Genomic DNA, 19,601 nt, shown 5'->3' with positions numbered 1-19,601 from the left:
ATTTTTAATTGGTGCAAACCAGTACGGCTTCCTTGGTTTCAACACAGCTATACACATTTACTTTCCCTGAGGGCCTAGCCCTGATATTCAAATTGTTCCCAAGCTTTATTCTCCTATTTAAAATTCTGAAATAAATCACCGTGTTAATACAGTTTCTTTTCATTTTTAAGGGCAATTAGTAAATGAAATTAAATACGATTGCTTCAAGTATTACATGTTCCATGTACATCTTTATTAATACAACCACGATCTTCAGAACCAAACATTTGGCCAGCGCAGCACATGGAAATGTCTCATTAGGGTACCTATTTACATATGTGTTCTCAGCTCATGGATGAGAGCGTTCCAGTGGCAAGCAGAAGTCCCTATCAGTACTGGTAGGGGACACCTGCTTAAACCACAAGGATGTTCCAGCTCCATTTAAGCAAAATTATGCACTCCGCTTCCGTTAAGTAGGAGCGGTGAAGCTAAAGGGACTGCACATGAGCAAAAGAGGGAGCATCCTTTGGCCCGAGAAACTGCAAACACATGCTAAGCACTTTAAGGCATTTAGAGGTATGGAAAAGCCCAAGAAAAGATTAATGTATCTAACATTTCCACCCCTGGTTCTGTGGTGCTGCTGATGCTGTGTGGCTGTCACGTGTCCCCAAGGAGACGGCTGCATTCGCTTTTGGGTGAATGACTCCATCCCACACTGGTGGTTTGTAAAGCACTTTTGGGTTTCTCCCGGTGCTGAATAAGATGGCACAAAAGCCAATTTCTGCGTATTACAAAACTTTGTCAGAATACAAAGTTGCCGTGTGTGTGCAAACACGCAAGTACATATCTTCTTAAAAAGAGGGGAAAAAAGGAGCAATGCCAGGGGAAAAAAAACAACCCACCCCCACCTTAGTGCTCCTGGCTGTGTGAACACCTAGGGGTGAGGCATGAGGTAGCCCTGGCGCAGGACCCTCCCCAGCAGCACTGCCAGCACTACATCTGCCTGCGGCAGCTCATCAGAGCAGCGTCGCCTGCAACGCTCCCTCCAATTTTTCCATTCCAGGTGGATCCACTCTGAGAGCAAACCCTCCACTTGGCCCGCTGTGCCATTTGCAGCTTTTTTTTTGTGTGTTTAATGATTCTTGACCAGCCATTTAGCCTAGGAAGTGCCTGTATTGCTTCCCCCCCCTCCTTTTTATAAATGTTGTCACCATCCGCTCAGCGCATGGCATTGAATAAGAGGAACCTCCAAGGGCACGGCTGCGAGGAGCAGGAGCATACTGAGATGTGCAAGCGCATGCAACGTTAAATGAAAGAAGTACAGGGAAAAACTGCCAAGAAACTTGACCAAAGAGAACTGATCAGCAGAAACTGGGCCAAGTTCACAAACCTGTGGGATAATCTTCCACTAAGACTGAAAAACCCCATAACCCAAAAGTGATTAAAAGAAGGATTTCTATAATTTGCTTGGGGGGGGGGGGGGGGGGGGGCAGGAAATGCAACAAACTAATTTAAGCTAATGTAATGTTTATAAAGTTACTTAGATAATGACACCATGTATGCCATTATAATCATTAAAACCCAATCTATGTTTTTTTTTAAAAAAACTTAGATGATTAACACAAAATCAAGTTGATATGAAGGAACAATTACTTTTAGAAAAAAAATCAGGAGGTCCTAATATTCTGTAGAATGAGGGAGGATGCAGCTGTATGTCGACAGCTTTCATATCCTCATTTGAATAATGTGGCCTGAATCTGTCACTTTATTCATCCTCCTTATGCTCAGTGTACTCTGCATCAACAACAAATTAAGTTGTAAATAAGAGACAATCATCACTTTTGTTTTTAAGCAGCTTCTGCATGGAGAATTTCAATGTACTGTTTCTTTTTGACAGAAAGAAAGGGATTCTACACTCTGCTTATGTAAGCACAAATATGAGGAAACCAACCAAAATGAAACAATAAGGGAGCACTTGAGAACTGCTCCAAAATGTTCTTGGAAGTACATTTCTACCACCACAGAAATCTCCTTTTTTAATAGCATATGTATATTGAAAACTGTTTAATTTACTGCAATAATTACTCTTACTTTGGTCTCAGATTTCTACGATTTTTTATTTTTAATTTAAAACCAGCCCCTTTCCTCATCTAGGCGCAAGCAGGGTACACCTCAACAAGAAGAACAGTGAATAAAGTCAGCTGTAACCTTTGTGCACCCAGAAATATTACTAATCTCTAATATGATAACGTGATACCATTTCATGAGCAAATATAGCATGCAGTAAGGGGAGGGGGGGAGGCGAGATTTTCTTACCTTTACGTCCGAGAAGTAGGTTTTCAGCATATTGGAACTTGGGTACCGGGTGTAAAAGAACATAAGCTTGGCCTTTTTCAAGTGATTCGGTGACAAGCCTTCCTGCATGTAGGATTGAATTAGTAAAGGAAAATGCTTTTCTTGAGAAAGCTGTTCCTGAACGTACAGAGCTAGCAAAGTGCCCCCTCAAACACACTGCAGTTCCCCAGACTACAGGAGAAAATACTAATGCTTAAATTGCTGCTCTGTAGTTTTCTGTAAAATAGCTAAATGAGAGATGTGAGGCCATGGAACTTAACCCCTGTACTCCCTATCAGTTTTGGTGCTGGGTCTCAGGAATCTCACAAGTTTATGGCTTGTGTACCATATGTATGTTCACTTGTTGCTAAGGAAACAAATGCACGAAGCATGTGCCGCAGAAAACTTATCGGCAGCTTTTTCCCCCCTCTCCTTTGCAATTCCAGCTAAAGTTCCTTTTTCTCTCAGTGTTGTGCCACTTGCACAAAATAAAACTAACGCACGTAAGACAATCAGAGGCACTTTATCATTTTGAGCAATGCCTTATACAGGCAGTACATTTCACCTGTTTCATCCATGTCGATAAATTTTAACATCTTGAGTAACTCTCCCTAATCCTGCTGTTGCTCTGCCCCAGCGGCTGCCTTGCAAATCGAAGTGAAATTTGTAACGGCCAGAGCCCCTCTGCTGCTCAATCCCCCCGCCACAAACTTGTCGCCTCCTGATTTACACAGTTAACTCCTCGGAGAATGAAGCTGTATTGGGGGCTAACCAATCCATAAATGTGGGCTAGCAGATCAATAAATGGCCACTTACCCTATAAGGCAACCTATTTATCCTGGAAACATCATTACCTTTTAGATCTGTAAACAGAAGCAACTAAAAGAGTTCCCAAGGGAATGTGAAGCTAACCATAACAATCTCGGCTTGCTGATTTTTCTCCCAGCTTCTTGGCTCTCTTTTGTGAACTGCGTGCTAGGATGGCTCTGGTCACATCTGTGCCGCAGGCTGGCCCTGCCATTTCCTCAGCAAATTAATGGCTTTATAATTTATCAGAAATGAAGATGCACGTGGAGAAAATCAATGTGGCCCCCACAAGGTCAATTAAGGGTTCTTCCCAGAAGCTTCTCTAAGGACTGTTTCTCCTAAACACAATTGTTGAAAATTTCACTCGGTTCACACCTTCTGGTGGGGGGAAGGTCAACCAAGTTGACAGCTGTGCTGCAGCCAAGATGCCTCTTCCACCTTACGGCCAGGCACACGTCAGCACAGAGCATCTCATGCCAGGCTTCGAGACGGGAAACCCAGACTAATTTTTATCAGCAGGCTACTGATGATTACCTAGGCTTTTTCAGCAGAATTCCTTTTTCTATAATTTGTGAAATCTGCTGAAACCCTCTCCCTTTATTTCAGTTACAAGGTTCACATTTAGATTGGAAAGAAGTAGCATTAAAATAAAATAAAATAATAATAATAAAAAGCATTGACAATATTAGTTTAAAAAACCTCTTATTATCTGGTAGTACATGGAAAATGGCTCAGCTGAACTTGCATTTTGTTTTAGATGCTTAATGATTACAAAGAAGATAATTTATGACTGACATACTTCTTGTGCCAAGAGAAGAGTTGAAAGAACCTCCAGTTACCTCCATTAGACTGATAGAGAAGTCTAAAAGAGCATTACACTCTGCAGTGCCATCTGTCAAAATACGTAAGTGAAATAATAGTAGCAAGCTGTCACCTATTGCTTAGCGATAAGAGTTTTAGACAAATCAAAACTTCTACGCCAGAAGTCCATTTTGTTATGTGATCCTTTCAGGAAAGTGGGGGTCCAAAAGGGAACTCCTATAAGGAAAAAAATAAAAATCCTAAGTGTCCTTAATTTGCAATTCCTCTGACGCTGACAACATGTTAGTATCGGGTCTGGCATATATTCTCTTCCAATGCAAGCTCAAAGATGGACTTAAACTTTAAAAAAAAGCTCCCATGTTTGCTGGATTTAAGCATATTAGACAGTTGTCTAAGCATTTGGATTCCTTCTGCATTTAGGATTTTTAAATATTTTCTGCTCTAATGCCAGAGGATATTGATACTGAAGAAACATGTATTAAAAGATGTTCTGAGACTCAAATTCCCAGAAATCCATTTTTTATTAAAATTATACTTGTTCTTAAGCACTTGGCAGCCTTAAAGCAATATCAAATATGCAACAAATCTGTATATCTTGATCCTAAGGTTAACGTTTTACTGTGATAAAAGATATGATCTGTAATAATCTAGCAAAAAATAGTTAATGACAGACTTAAGAGCTAAGAATTAGATAACCCATTGCTATTTCAGAAAAAAACTGAACTGACCAATTGCTTAATTTCCTTTTTAAGTGCTTGGGCTGAAAAGCAACTGTTCTTCCAAGAAAGCACTAGCTGTTTCCAGGATACTTACACACGCACAATGACTCATGATGAAATAGATTCAGTAAACATACAGCTGTACCGAACACGAGCTAAGCCCCATTCAAGGCCAGGAAAGAAAACGAGCACAAATAAATATTAAGGAGGTAAAGGGAGGAGGGGTGCCGAATGGAACGCAAACAAGCTCTGTCCCAGCAGCTCGTGTGGCTTGCCTCAATTCTCTTAGCTATAGCTTTGTGAAGACAGATGACATTCAATTCTATGGGTAATGCAAAATAGACAATAACTGCTGAAACTTGAGCCAGCTGCCAGGTGTAAAAAAAAAAAAAAAAAAAAAAAAAAAAAAAAGGGGGGAAAAAAGGAGAGAAAGAAAAGATGATAAATCCATAAATTAATGAAAGACATCTGCTCAGGAACATAAAAGATCAGAGGAACAGTGTACTGCAGCTGAACCTAAAGCAGTGTTCAAACAACCTGAGCGTCTCAGCGTTGTGCATTTATGCAGCATGGCGTAGCCTCACCTAATGCGGCAGCAGCAAAAAAGCAAAAGGCTAAGAAATAGGAAGTAAAAGACTGGGAACCAAACACACACGCTCCGTGTGTTTTAACTGGAGAAGCACAGGGGTGGCATTGCACAGCATTTGACTCATTTGCACTTCAACCCTCCCAGGTAACGCTCCTCTTTCGTAAAAATATTTTTCAGTGGAAATGATCTTTCACTCCTGTTACTCTCAGCCTGAGCTCCCACAAATGCTCTAACAGGTTTTTCTAGCCCACACATGTACTGAGCTGAAGGAAAAGAGGTAAGAATAGGCTGTATCAGGTAAAAAAATCTGCACTAGCAAAGCCAAGCTGCTCCTTAAGTTACACCTCAGGTGCTTTTAATCAGCAGAACTCCAAATAGCTGTATCTCAGAGCATCTTCAAGACTCTCCAAAGAACAAGCTGGCTGGAAAGTATTTGTTCATCACCCAGGTTTTATCAACAACGCACAGTTATCCAGCTTGCTGTACAATTGCTCATTTTTTAAAGTTTAATTAGTTTAATTCTAGTCAGATGTAATAACTCTTCATTTCAAAATATTGTAATTCACTAATTATAGCTTTCACATACTGGGACTTCGAGACTTATTCCAGTTGGATTGGAATTCTGTTAAAAATAAATAAAATTGTAGAAGTTTCACTAATGTTTCAAAGCCAGGGAGAGCATGCTAAACTTCTTCACCTTTACAGATGTCTTAACAGCACACAAGCTACTGTTGTGCTTCAGTTTTGATCTATGCAAATGTTTTGGGACCAAACAAGGCTATTTTTCTTGAGATGCAAAGAGGATGCATGACAAAGGAAGACCATGCAGAAAAACAATTCGCTGTCTGTTTCTTTTGGAATTTGAATAAAACTTAGTATTTGATTAAACAGATTAGTTTGCAAAGATACAGACTGCATTCATGACCAAGACGGGAATTCATGCTGCAGGTGCATCTTATCTTGTTTAGAAACATACACAAACATTAACCATTTCCTTCTGCAATTCAGCAAGAATGATCAGATACATTTTACAGGCATTGGTTAAAAAACCAAAACAAAACAAAAAACCAAAACCCAAGCTAGCTCAGGGTTTTAGCTTACTACTAAAACCTGAACTTGGCTGTATCTGCTAGTCTTATGTTCTCATCCTGGCTGTATTGTCCAGGAAAACAGATGTTGCTTTCTGCAGGGAAGAAAGATCTGCTTCTCTCAAGAAATACATTCCCTGTATGTGCACATTCAACCATGTAAAATAAAAGTGCCACAACAGAATTGTCCACAAACAAACCAATCTCCATACTGCGCCCTTCCCTGGAAACTGTAAGCTACCTGGACAAACGAGTTGCTGCTAGGAAAAAGCATCCATCCTCGCAGCTGAGCTGTATACCAAGGTACACGTTGTGTAGAAGCCCTGTTGAATAAATCTATTTGTCCCAACAGGTCTGTATCTAAACCCAGATCAAAATGCAGCCTGCAACAGCAGCTAGGTGGGGAAGTCTGAGCACTCTCACAATGGCAGGGGAGGAAGCAGGGCAAGGAAGGAGGAAGGAAATCACTCCAGCACTCAGCATTTCCCCTGGCTAAGCCTTGAAGCAGCAGGGGACTCTGGCACCCCGGGTTCGGCAGAAGCAACAAACTCCATTAGTGACCACCAGTGAGAACAAGCAGAAGAAAGGGGAAGAAATGGCAGGGGTGAGGGAGAGATGCTCCACGGGTGGCGACAATCAAGTGCAGCCCTAGAACTACTCCTAGTTCACACGCTGGGTGTCTTTCACCTCTGCTCACTCCTCGCCCAGGATGGGAGAACTACTTCAAAGACAATTAGTAAGGCACTGTACTGTTTGGCAGAAATTACTTAATTGCCCTGGCCTGAGTCTCGCCCTCAGCTGCCACTCCTGTTGACCTCAGGATGCTTTCCAAGCACCGCAGCTTGCGTTTCAATAGGCAGGAGAGATTTTCTGTTTGGAACTCCAAAAGTATCTGGCAGTAACTGCGAGTGATGCTGGATTTAGACTGACTCCCCTGTTTTGCCACACAAGGTGTACGGCGAGGAGATTTTCCTGCCACCATACAGGTAAGACAGCAGCAATTCTTGACTCAGACTTGACCTAAGTTAGATCAAAGACTGGTGGTGATGGGCTTCGGCCGCGCAGCACCTGCCTTCATCCCAGGGGTGCCCACTGCCAGGGCAGGGATGGGAAGTCCAGGTAACCAGCGGGTCTTGAGCCCTACCAGCACCCTCCTGAGGATTTAACATGTCTACAGATAATGTGGCTAAATTAATCTAAACCCACCAAAGTTATTAATCACCTAGAAGATACCCAGTGATGGGGGCACAGCCTCAGGCATCTGCCTTCACATGCTACCCCTGGAAAGGGGACAAGTCCCTCAGCATTGCCAGCATTACTCAGGGAGGGGCAGAGTTACTCAGTCACAATTACTTTCATCAGTTTGGGAATGAAATTAGCTGCATCTAAGGCTCTGTGCTTGTACTGTTGCCTTCTACTGGTGTCTCAGAGCTGGGAAAAAATGTCAATCTCTCCTTCATGCAAAATCCTCAATTTTAACATTGGGGAGACATGGCATCTTCTTCACTTTTAATACGATTGTACTTGGAAGAAAAATCTTTTGACCAAAAAGCACATTAGGGGAAAAGATGGAAGGAGTGGGAGGTGTTATTGCTAAAAAAGAAAAAAAAACCACAAAAACCCCAAAATAAAATCTAGTACTAGTTTCCAGGAAAAAAAAAAATAATCATTACTATGTCTGGCTATGCCTAAATAAAGACAGAGATGGATTTTTTTCCCCTAACTAAAGCCTGCTATTGAGCTAAAAAGAGAGCTTTTATTATCTTTTTTTTTTTTTTTTTTAAGCAGGGGAAGTGTCCTGTAAATTTAATACAGCTGAAGTTTTATATTTAATTGTTCTCTCTAGCTTTCCAAAATAATTTGCTTTGTGTATGTTAGGACAAAAGATTTCTGTGTATGGCTGAACAGAGGTTAATCATGCATAGCAGGCAGCTGCACAAGGGCTGAGGAACAGACCTCTGGGTGGGGGAAAGAACTTGACGCAGCCTGCATGTATCAGTACCTGTGCCTTTTGTGCTCCGCTTCCCCTATGCACTCAAGAGCCAGAGGCTCACGAATGGCGGGATCACGGTTCCCTGTGAGCCCCGGCCATGACACCGTTAACACGGGCTACGAGTGGGCCTGGCAGGGCAGGGAACGGGGGCGGCCACGGATTGAAGGGTTTTGGCTGAGGGTGATGCCCCCTCCATCACCTCTACGCCTGGGGAAGGGTCCGCTGGCCCAGGGAAACCCACCGGCACCCCAGTGCTGGGCCTGGCCGGCCCCCCGACCCAGACGGTCTAAGAGGCTCAGGGAGGGCCGGTGGCTTTTTTAATGTGGACATCGCTGCTGCAGGAGCGCCCTCAGTCAACACCCAGCATTTTATTTGGCCTCGCCAAGCCCCCCACCCACCCCCTGCTCCTGCAGGAAGCCCCTGGGGCGCAGGCATGGCCCCTTGTCTTCTCCCACCAGCCACCGCCAGGTTAGCGCCCATCTTTCGAAAAGGATATTGCACTTCCCGAGTAGGGCGAGATTTCCGACATGTCTTGCAGGTCGCCGCACTCGGACTTTATGAGGGACAAAGAGAGGCCCTCGGCGGCACTGGGGGGGTGGGCCGGCGAGCAGGGGTGGTGGTTCATGTGGTGTGACGACATCTTGGTCCTCAGGCTGGTGGTCTCCCGGGTCAAGTCGAGGGACTCGGGGGAGGCGCGCTCTTTCCCCGGGAAGGAGGCTGAGGGGGCGCCCAGGGGGCTCTGGAAGGGGTAGGCCATGAGGGGCAGCGGGAAGGGGTGGCGGAAGGAGGAGGTGGAGAAGCCGGCGGTGGCCGAGAGCGGGGACTGGTGCAGGGAGGCATGGTGGCCGCCGGCCGGCGGGGCCGAGGCAGATTGGTCAGAGGAGTTTTTGCGGACTACAAGGGGCAGCGCCTCAGTTTGGTCGGTGGCACCGGGCATGGGGACGCTGCCGAAGGTGTCGAGGGGGTTGGGAATGATGACGTCCCCAAAGCACTGTAGGCGCTGGTTGGCCGTGTGGAAGTTGTGGTTCTCCCCGTTGACGGCGAACCTCGCCTGCGGGATCTGGAGAGGCGGGAAGACCTGAGGAAGCTGGCGGGAGGGCTTGGATGAGAAAACTTTGACCACCGTGTCCACAACTTGCGACATGGCGGTGTTTAGCTCCTGCTTCAGTGTCTCGGCCAGATGCTTGCCTTCAGGGTGGAAGGCGTTCGGCCCTTGCTCCTTCTCCTTGGGACCTTCTCTTTTCGGCTTGTTCTCCGCTATCTCCTGCTCCCGGATGAGGGCCCGCGCCCGGTCGATGAACTGCCCTGGGTCCAGCTCACACATCTCGTTGTCTGACCGGCTGACGGAGTCGCCAGCCCTCGCGTCCATGGTTTCGGAGCGCATGCTGTCTTCAGACAGGTTGCCATCTTCATCATTTTCAGAGTCAGTGCTGTCGTAGATCTGGTAGAACTTCTCCTGCAGCTGGCGCAGCTGCTTCTGCATGTCCTCCAGCTGCTGCTTCAGCTGTCTGCGCTCCTCTCGCTTCTGCTCTTTCCTCGCCGAAACCAGCTGCTGGAAACTCTGCTGCTGCTGCTGCGGCAGCTTTTGCTTGCGTTTGTTTTCTCTGTAACTTTCTCGGGGACTCACAGACTGCGGAGCTATTTCTCTTTCGTTTTCATTGCCCCTTAATGCCACACTGGGGGAATGGCTCATACCCCGAATTATATTCTCAACCCGGGCGCGTTTAGCTCTCAGGTGCTCGTCGCATAACCGATCCACATCAAACTGGCTCATAGTCGGCCTGCCAAAAGGGGAAAGACACTCCTGGGGGCTGTCTCTTGAAGAGTTGCTGCATACATCCTCCTGATGTACTTCTGAGCCTGTACTAGAGAGACCGCTGGCTTGGAAACTGGGCTCTGTGCCACCATTTTTGTTCATGTTATTTTTCAACAGCTGGGAAATTATGGTTGCTCCTGGAAAAGGCATCATGGCATCTTCATATGAGTTCGCCCTCTTCAGCAGCTTGCGGAGTACATTTGACTTTTCCCCATCTGCATGCTGCACCACTGAATACTCGACATCCTGCTCTGAACCTTGGGGATTCATGGCACTAAAAAACGTTGCTCTTGCCTTTGCAAAAAATGCAGATGCTGTCCCTACCGTCCTTTTCACTCCAATGTCAACTCTTCTTCTCTTGGTTTGCCTGCTTAAGAGGGCTGTGCTGTCATGGTCAGGCATCACTGGACTGTTATTGTGCCATCTTCAAAAGCTTGTCAGCTGGGCTCAGCTCAAGAATCCTGGGACCCTGGCCAACAGAACAAAAGGACTGATGAATCATTTTCTTTAAATTTCTCCAAATTTCCTGACCTCAATCCTGAATAAAATGCAAAATGCATAGGCTCTGGGATTTATGGCACATTACAATTATTGCAATTTATTATGCACTCTGCTTGAAATGAAACATTTTTAAATATTTCTGCTCCACTGGTTTAAGATGGATTAAGATTTAAAAAAGCAAAAACTGCTTAAGCACCAGTAATATGATTCTCTTGCACAAATGCCTAAAATGATACTGTTTATCTTCAGAAGAAAGAGTAGATTAGAAGAACACAGCCTCTGACAACCAATTGATTAAATTTAGGGCATTGAGATACATGTTACAAAAGAAGATGAAAGTACTCCTTATTTAAGATTTATTGTTAAAACAAGAAATTGTATAAAATTTGGATTAAAAAAATTAAATTGCAATGTAAAAACCGTAATTGTGGTTTTGCTTTTTAAAGAGAGATAAAACTGGTAAATAAACATTCAAAGGTCAAAACAACAACTTTCATGTAATTGTAGGTAGGATAGTATATGTGTATGTGAAAGGCAAAGAAATCATAGACGCATTTAGGCTTACACTGGGGAAAAAAAAACCAACAACCCACCTCTCAAATCATTAGGGAAACATTTATTCAGCAAAGCAAAATGCATTAAAGTATTTTATGGTTAGGATTATAATATTTACAGAGATGTGATCAAATAAAGGCCAAAATGTAGTTTGTTAACACAGCCTCATATGTACCAGTAACTAGCCACGACACTGTTTTGAATTCCCCATACATTCCTTCCTTTTTCTTAACCTCCAAGCAAGCCCCACTACCAAAGGCTGAAGATTCTGTCTTTTGTACACTAAAATACATGACGTTAAATTTTTTTGCATAGCAGAAACAAGGCATGTTCAGTGTCACATCTCTCTCCTTCAGAAAAATCTCCCAAGAACAGTATCTCAAATGCCCTGTGAAGCCCTTCTTACATGTGGTATTTTGAATACACAGAATATTATTTCCTGTGACATGCAGAAAAGATGAGAAAAAATATGGAAATATGAAAGAAAGAACATCAATCAGCTGCGTGAGAAAGGAAGATACCTTCTCTTTATATGAACTCTCATTGTTTCCCAGGAACACAGCATAAAAAGATAACACACTTCCTTGCATTTTGTAAAAAGCTCTTGACATAATTTGTGACTTATTAACTAGTGATGCTAACCTCATTGCACATAAAGCACTCTTTCCTGTTTCTTAAAATTTAACACTGAGGAAAATTAAAATGTTTTTCATGCGACGCTTATCTAATATTAAACTTTACATTTGCTTAACAGAGCACAATCCTCACAATAACAGGGTATATTGCCAAAGGCAGCATGCAGACTTTTTGGAATTGCTCCCATCTCTTTCGGTTCACCTGTAAAAACATCTACGTGCTCCCTAGGACTGCATCTGTGGCTAGTTTTAAAGAATGACTATCCATGCAAATAGGCATAATTTCAGCATGAAATAATTTGTAAAATCAAGACAGTAGTCAATGCTTAGTTTGCAACCAGGATGAAAAAAAAAAAAAAAGCTTTTAATACTTAGAAACATTATGTTTATTCTGTAGCCTTTGCCCACGTATTCTGGATGTACTAAAAGAATTTTCAGAGATTTGGTGTCAGAGACAGTTATGCAAGGGACATGATGTCTGTTTACATTACTGGCTCCTTGCACACAGGAAAGCAAAGAATGATAAAAATTTTTTACAAAATAAAATAAGATAAAGTGTCATTAATTCAGACAGGAAATCCAGAGCCTTACACCGTTACCAGGTCACTGTCTTCCAAGAGCATTCCTTATCAAGAAGCACATTAAGTTTGGCTGCCTCACGGCAATAACAACAAGGAGTGCTGTTGCTCGGGCCCGATTCTACCACCTGTACACCAGGTAGCATCCCGCCCTGCAAGCAACTTCCCTGGAGCCCAGGGATACCAAAATCCTGTTACATGCGAGTGGTAGGACCAGGCCCTGCTTTGTAGCATGTGTTGTAAAAGACTGTCTCCTGCTTTCTCTCAATTAATGCAAATGGAGTTTTTCAGAGAGCAGAATCAGGCTCTTACAATTAGGTCTTCATCTAAAAAACCATCTGAGGAGTTGGGATTTCAGAAGAGTTTTTGTAAATAAATGGCCAAGTCCTCAGGGGGTGGAAAGGGGTGGCCACCACTGGAGTTTTTTAAGCAGGCGATACTGGCACAGAATAAACCAGGGTCAAGGTTGACCTTTCTGTCTAGTGGTGTTCATTTGAAAGTGATCTAAACTAATTGCAAGATAACCGAAAGAGTTCTTGCTTACTGCATGTAAGATATTCTAATGGCACTTTCCGTAAAGATAATACTTGCCAATGAAAAATATATATAAAAAAAATAAACACAGCAACACCAAAAACCTTCATGCTTTTCCTTCCCTTTGTGTAGTTGAACTACGCTTGATTGAGATCCAGCAATAAGTCCCAGACTCACACCAAAACCCTCATGTCAGGTTTCAAGTTTTGCATGTTTCCCAGCAAATTTGAGGTGCCTGACCACTGTTTCCCTCTCTCTTGCCCAATCCCAACCAAGGACACACATGGGGAGGGCTTGCTGTACCCTTGAGTCAGCAGCTCAGGAAATAGGCTGTCCTGCACCAGGTTGGAAGGTCATTGCCACGCATCCTTCCTCCCCAGTGTCCATTTTCCTCTCCCTGAGCCCCCGTACCAGCAGCTGCTCGCCAGCCCATCCCTGCCACCGCAAACACGCGGCAGGAGGTGCTCCAGAGCGATGCCCCCTCCTTCCCTCGCTGGAAGCTGAAAGCATCAGAGTTATCGTACACTTAACTCGGGTATTAAGCAACGTCTCCCATTTACCCTGGTGTTATCCCGAGCCTGCAGACTGCCAGCTTTAAAGCTTACGTGCCATTCAGCTTAAATATGAGAAATAGTTCTACTTCAGCTGGACAAAACAGAATGGGTATTGAATGGCCCCTTAATATTTCGGTCTCAGAGGGCCAAAACCAATTCACACCTCAAGGGAAGTGGAATGGCACGTACAGCAGGATGCAAAATCCCAGCCATGACAGGCAGACTTTGAGACTGATTAGATTAGAACTGAATAAATAAGGAGCTCTTAGAGGGGGGAAATAATTAGGAAGTTTGTGTCCTTTATGAAGTACCAGTACTCTGGCTGCACATCACCACGAAACTACGTTTCATACATCTAATGTCTCTATACAGCTATCCAGAAATACACAGTTAGAAAGATAGCTTAGGTTGTCAAGACCTATGTAGAAATCTTCAGAAGCACCATTTCTAAGTTACAGAGTTTAAAATTTGTGAAGGTTAAATTTGCTTTACACGTCACTTTTGAGACTCCTCATATGCCAAGTGTTTATGTTAAATTTACCATCCATGTCTCGAGCCCTATCTCGCACGATGCGGCTTTCTTAGAAACCGAACATTCTCCATGCCCATGTAATTAAAAATCGTACCGAGGGCCTCAGCACTTTCTAAGTCCACCCACAAGCATAGCTTGCAGTATTTTACTTACAAATTCACTTTCAAAACTTTTGTTTAAGGAGATATGATTACAATGTAGCTATGAATAACCTGTTAACAGCACAGCAGCTACAGACATGGGTTTATTTCTTATACATTTAATATGCATTGACATTTTAACTGGAAACATTAATTTCTAGGTATCCAAGAGTTACTGTTACCCAACCTTTGGCGAGAATGGTCTTCAGAAAGGAATACGATGTCAGGTGTTTAACCGCACTCATTACAAGTCAATCAATTTCTGTAATCAATTTTGTTACCTCATCTTGATCTATAAAGATACTGATCATTTTCTCCCAGATTAATTCACACACTTCCGAGATGCAAAGGAGATGTAAATGCTAACTCACCCTCCTCAGCCACTCTGAAGGACCCCAGCCTAACCTGAACAGCCATTAAATAGCAGCGAAGTGCTAAACTTGACGAATATTCATGGATGAATTCAAGGAGCTAACAGTTTAGAGCTGAAATTGTTCCTGTCTTTTCACAAGCCGACTACTTGATTTGGTCCAGCGTCTGCCTGCTTCATGTCAGCCTGTTATGCCAATACCACACAAGAAATTTAACACGCTTCTGCTAACAGAAATATTTAGATCTTTCCCTCTAAAGCGCTACACAGGGTATGGCTTTGCCAGAATCAGCCAGGGAGCGCAGGATGAAAATTATTCCAGTCAACAGCATTTCACGCGCAAAACCACAGCTAAAATACGAAGAACAGATGACATCTATTCACCCTAGATCTGTTCAGTGCTAAAATCACGTTAGCCACTAATGAGAAAGTACTACCTTTTAGTACAGCTCTGACACGAGTCTTCTTGGGAGAAAGGGTTATCTAACTCCCTCAGCTGAGCTCTCTAATCAAAGAATTTGAAACAAGGTAGAAATGATGAGCAACTATTTATGCAGTCACAACTACTTTTACCGGGATTTCTCTACAAGAAGAAGCAAAAACTAGAGCCTGGTTTACTTCAAAATTATGCTACCTGCTCTTTAGCGTTCAAGAAAAAAGCGACCCTTGTTTTAGGAACCTGGTGATACCCAGGGCCCAATCCAGCAAGGTGTTCAGCAATTCCTCTGAACGCCAAACATCCGCAATTCCCATCGACTACAGGGGGAACTGACTGAGCTTACTAACAGGAGGGATTCGGCATCTCATTAGTTCAGGCCTTCATTTTGGGGAGATGCAGGGCCCTCCATCATGTAGCCATGCTCGGCACTGCTTGAGGAAACAGATTCTTTGAATGAGAAAAAGAAACCAAGCTGCTCAAGGTAGAAAATTGAAAACGTTTTTACTCCTTTCAAGCCAGTTTGGTCCTTGTTATTTCACTGATGGTGAAGCAAGTAACTCACATGGTCTCTGTACAGAGACAACACTGAAACGTTTGCAAGATTCCTACTACGAACTCAGCCCAAGTTTTCCAAGATATTTTTTTTTCCATGCTACACGATGTCATTAAATCACAATTCTTGAATTAGTTAATCTAGCAGTTAGGCTGCAGTTTGGGACAGAATAAATCATTATTTAAGAGACTGAAAACTGCAGTTATTTAGAATTCTGCCTTGAAACAAATTAAACTCCAATTTCAAGATGTGTCCATTCTTACGAATATCACAAGTTGTCCATCATAAAAAAGAGAAGTCATCCAAACCGAGAGGTCTCAGAGTTCAACGGGCAGGAAAGTTAACTGTATATACTAACAGTGCCGTGCAGCGACTGTTATATACTTTACAGAAAAATGTAATAGGGAGCTGTTAGCAAAAAGTATATACATTGTAGTTTTTATCACAGTTCAACTCGTGAAATGTCGATACTCTGTCTACGCTTGAGTATTAATAAACATTTCACCGTGTGCGATATTGCTGCTAAAGGTAAGCTCTGGACAAAAAGCAGATAAAATAAATGCAGAATGAGCTGCAGCGGTCGTAAACTTTACGTGATTGATGGCAACTCGCAGGAAAACTGCGAGAAGAAGACATAAAGGGTATGTGTCACATGCAAATCTACGGGTGAGGACACTGCCTCCGTGTAATTCACCCTGCCGACTGCCAAACCTCTGCAGACGCTGGAAGTGACAAATAACCCGAGCTTTTACACCTCGCGGCGACACAGTCCTGCGCCTGTACCCAGCACCGGGCAGCACCGGCCCTCGCCGGCACCCAGCGGTGCCCACGGCCGCGCTGCCCCGCGCCCCCCGCCCGTGCCCGGCGCCGGCGGAGGGTTTGGGGGGGAGGGGGGGGGGGCGGCCGCGCAGCCGGGCACGCCGCGGTGCTGGCCATCCGCGCTCGGGACCGGCGGGTTGCCTAGCCCTCGCCCCGGCAACTTTCACCCGACGCTGCAAGGCACCCCCGCCCGCCCCGCTCCCCGGCAGCCCCGCTCCGGCCCCCCGCGCTGCCGGGGACGCGAGTACCGCCGCACGGGTTGTGCCGCAGACGGGGAGCCCGCCGGCCCCGCTCCGGCCCCGCACACCGCCCGCCCGCCGGCTCCCCGCCGTCCCGCTCCCCCGGCACGGCCCCGGCCCCAGCCCGGCGGCACCGGGCCGACCCCCGCGGCCGCCCCGCCCGGCGCGCACCTGCCCGCACCCCCCGCCGCGGCCCCCGCCGCCTCTGTCGCGCTGCCGGGCGACGCGGGGGATGCGCGCGTCTTGCGCCCCCTCCTCAAAGACGCGTGGACCCCAGGGCGGCCCCGCTCCGCCCCCGCGCAGCGCCCGGTGCCGGGGAGCCGTGCCCCGGCTGCCCGTCGGGCCGCCCGCTCCTGCCGGGCCCCGCGGTGGCGGTGCCCCCCCCCATCCCGGGCCGCTCACCGCCCCCCCACCCCCAGCCCCGCGCGCCCGCTCCGCGCAGGCCCCACGCCCCCCGGCACCGCTCCCTCCTGCGTTTTAACTCCGTCTAAACACATGGCAAAGTGCTGCGGGTCACCCAGCCGATAAACAGAAAATCAAAAAAGCCAAGAAAGATCTCCGCCAGAGGCTAAGGCGACATCAAATCCGCCCCCCTCCCCAAGATAAAACAAACAACAACCAAACAAACACAAAGTACGAATAATCCTAATCTTTTCCCAGATCAAGGCTCTTATCCCGCGACTTGCATTTGATCTTTCCTCATGTGCTCGCTACCTACCACTCAAATCCCATTTTCTGCACATTTCCACAATTCGCAGCTCGTCCCAGCCTTGGAAATGAAAAAGTAATTGCAAGGATAAGAAGAAGAAGGTGAAGAAAAAGTCCCTGCCCTTCCCGGTCGGGGTTAAAAAGGAGAACTAGCGACATGCAAATGACAAGCAAATTGGAAGAGACAAAAAGAAAGGCAGCTATAATAAACAAGACAAAGAGGAGGCTCAGAGGAGCGGAGCAGGAGTTTGAGGCAGGGGATGGGGAACTTCGGCGGGGACGGGGGGAGGAGGAAGCTGGGAACAACAAAAAGAAGCCAAATACTCGCCGCGCTCTCCGTCCCCGCAAAACTGCCCTGCGACCCACGGAACGCAATTGAGCCTGGTCCGCAAAAGGTGGCAGCGAGGGCGCGGAGGGGAAGGGGGAAGGACCCCTAACAGCGAGCAGGTCACTTACTCTTCAGCCCTGGGCAGGCTCCGGTGAGCGCTCCATCGGGCTCGGCGCTTACCGGTCCTTACCGCTTTAGCTACGGGGGAATTAAAACTACTCAGCTAATAAAGTCATTGCAATTATGCCCCCTGGAAAAAGAAGCACAGGTTTGATAACGGTGATCAGTATTTTGCCGGGGATTTCAGGCCCCCCCCGCCACCCCCCACCCCACCCCCCGCCCCAGACCGTTTAAAGCAGCCCAAGCAAGCGCGAATTTAAAAAAAAAAAAAAAAAAAAAAAAAAGACCCGAAAAGGCCGAAAAAGCGGGGAGGGACGGAGGGGACGCGGAGAGGGAGCGGGTACTTACTCCGTGCAAAGGCGACGAGACTGAGCCTCTTTTTTTTTTGCCGGTGGAAAGAGAGAAAGGGAGACACGCACACGCACATGCACCCACCGCACGCGCCCCGCACACGCACACACGCGCAGCCGGCCACGCGCGCGCAGCCGGCGAGCCCCGCCGCTGATGAATATGATAATGGGGCGAGGGAGGGCGAGTGCGGGCGGGCGGGCAGCGGCCGCGGGGCCGCGGGCGCGGAGCGGAGCGGGCGCGGGGGCGGAGTGGCGCGGAGCGGCGCGGAGCGGGGCGCGGGGCAGGGCTGGGCTGGGCTGGGCTGGGCTGGCCGAGCCGAGCGAGCGCTCCGCACCGCCACAAGATTTACTTTAAGACACAGCTGAAGGAAACAGGAAGACCAGACGTCACGCTCGGAGTGACGTGGGCCCGGCCCGGCGCCCAATCGGGAGGCTCCTTGGGACGGGCGGGGGGGACGGGGAGAACTTGGCAGGAGCGGGGAGCGAGGAGCGGGGAGAGCGGGGGGAGGCGCCGCCCCGCCCCCGCGGGAAGGTGGTGGCGGCCGCGCACCTGCGGGGGGGGGGAGCGGGCAGGGGCCCGACGGGGCGCCCCCCCGCATCCCGCGGCGCGCGGGGGAGAGGCGGACAAAAGCCGCCCCGCGCGGCGGTGGGGGCAGCGGGAGAGTGAGAAACTTTAGGAAAGTCACCCCCGCGGTGCCCCACGCGGGGAAGTTTCCCACGAGGGGGGGTTCCGCGGAGGGGCGCGGGGACTGGTGCCCCAGGGCGCGGAGAGCACCGTTGGGGCGGCCAAGCACAGCCCCGCTCGCATGCGCTGCGCAGACGCGGGGCACAAACTTTCGGAGGAGCCGGTCCGCGGCCGCCCCCCGCCCGGCGCGGTGGCCCCGGCCGGTGGGCAGAGCGGTGGCCCCGGCCGGTGGGCAGAGTGGTGCCGGTGGGCAGAGCGGTGGCCCGCATCCTCACACGCGGCTGTGCGCGGGGCCCCGCGGTCGCTTCCCACATGCGAGGCACAAAATACACACGAAAACGAGCATCAGGTAGCGCCGCGCGGAGCAGCCATCGGTGCCGACCCCCGGCCCCGGGCCCTGCTCGGCGCGCCACAAGTTTCGGGCAACCCAAACCCACCCCCGGCTCCGCACAGCCTGCGCCCGGCCGGCTCCGGCGGGAAGGCTTTGGGGGAAAATATGGTTTTTTTGGGGAAAAAATAACCTAAAGAGGATCGTCCCAGCAGGTCCGGGCTGCGATCCGGACCGGAGCCTGCCGGGCGCGCTTTGCCCCGCCGTGAGTACGGCTCTCCGCGGCGTGGGGCGGGGAGAGCCCGCACCCCGGTCCCGGTTGCTGCGGAGGGTCGCCCGGCCGCTGCCGGCGGAGAGACGAGGCTTCCCGTAAGAAAACGGCCTTAGGCTGGCAGGCGGCAGGGGAATAAACTGAGGAGAGGGAGTACTGCCCTGCGGAGGGACAGACGGCAGCGGAGCGCTGCAGGGCGCTCGGCGGCAGGTAAG

General features: G+C 47.7%; 1 protein-coding gene and 1 long non-coding RNA gene across 9 annotated transcripts in view; one reads left to right on the top strand and one right to left on the bottom strand.

The window, feature by feature from the left end:
• Positions 1 to 19,601, bottom strand: part of PROX1 (prospero homeobox 1) — a 51,487-nt gene that overhangs the window by 31,542 nt on the left and 344 nt on the right. The window contains exons 1-4 of one of the 7 annotated variants that reach the window (XM_055725476.1): positions 18,101 to 18,423; positions 17,761 to 17,882; positions 8,828 to 10,616; positions 2,296 to 2,403 (exon numbers count right to left, since the gene is read on the bottom strand). In XM_055725476.1, the coding sequence (XP_055581451.1) occupies positions 2,296 to 2,403; positions 8,828 to 10,549 (1,830 nt within the window). In that variant the 5' untranslated portion in view covers positions 10,550 to 10,616; positions 17,761 to 17,882; positions 18,101 to 18,423. Of the gene's footprint in view, positions 1 to 2,295; positions 2,404 to 8,827; positions 10,617 to 17,314; positions 17,731 to 17,760; positions 17,883 to 18,100; positions 18,425 to 19,601 lie in introns of those variants that run through there. The other 6 variants (XM_055725477.1, XM_055725482.1, XM_055725475.1 and 3 more) reach the window with 6 other exon arrangements.
• LOC114016588 (uncharacterized) overlaps positions 18,691 to 19,601 on the top strand; it is a 67,471-nt gene continuing 66,560 nt past the window's right edge. For both annotated transcript variants that reach the window (XR_008734892.1, XR_008734891.1), the window contains exon 1: positions 18,691 to 19,596. This is a non-coding gene — a long non-coding RNA (uncharacterized LOC114016588). The remainder of the gene's footprint in view (positions 19,597 to 19,601) is intronic.

The sequence above is a fragment of the Falco cherrug genome, chromosome 13, assembly GCF_023634085.1.
Source record: "Falco cherrug isolate bFalChe1 chromosome 13, bFalChe1.pri, whole genome shotgun sequence".
Classification (NCBI taxonomy): domain Eukaryota; kingdom Metazoa; phylum Chordata; class Aves; order Falconiformes; family Falconidae; genus Falco; species Falco cherrug.
The sequence above is the reverse complement of the archived record's forward strand: the minus strand, read 5'-3'. Positions and strand labels throughout refer to the sequence as shown.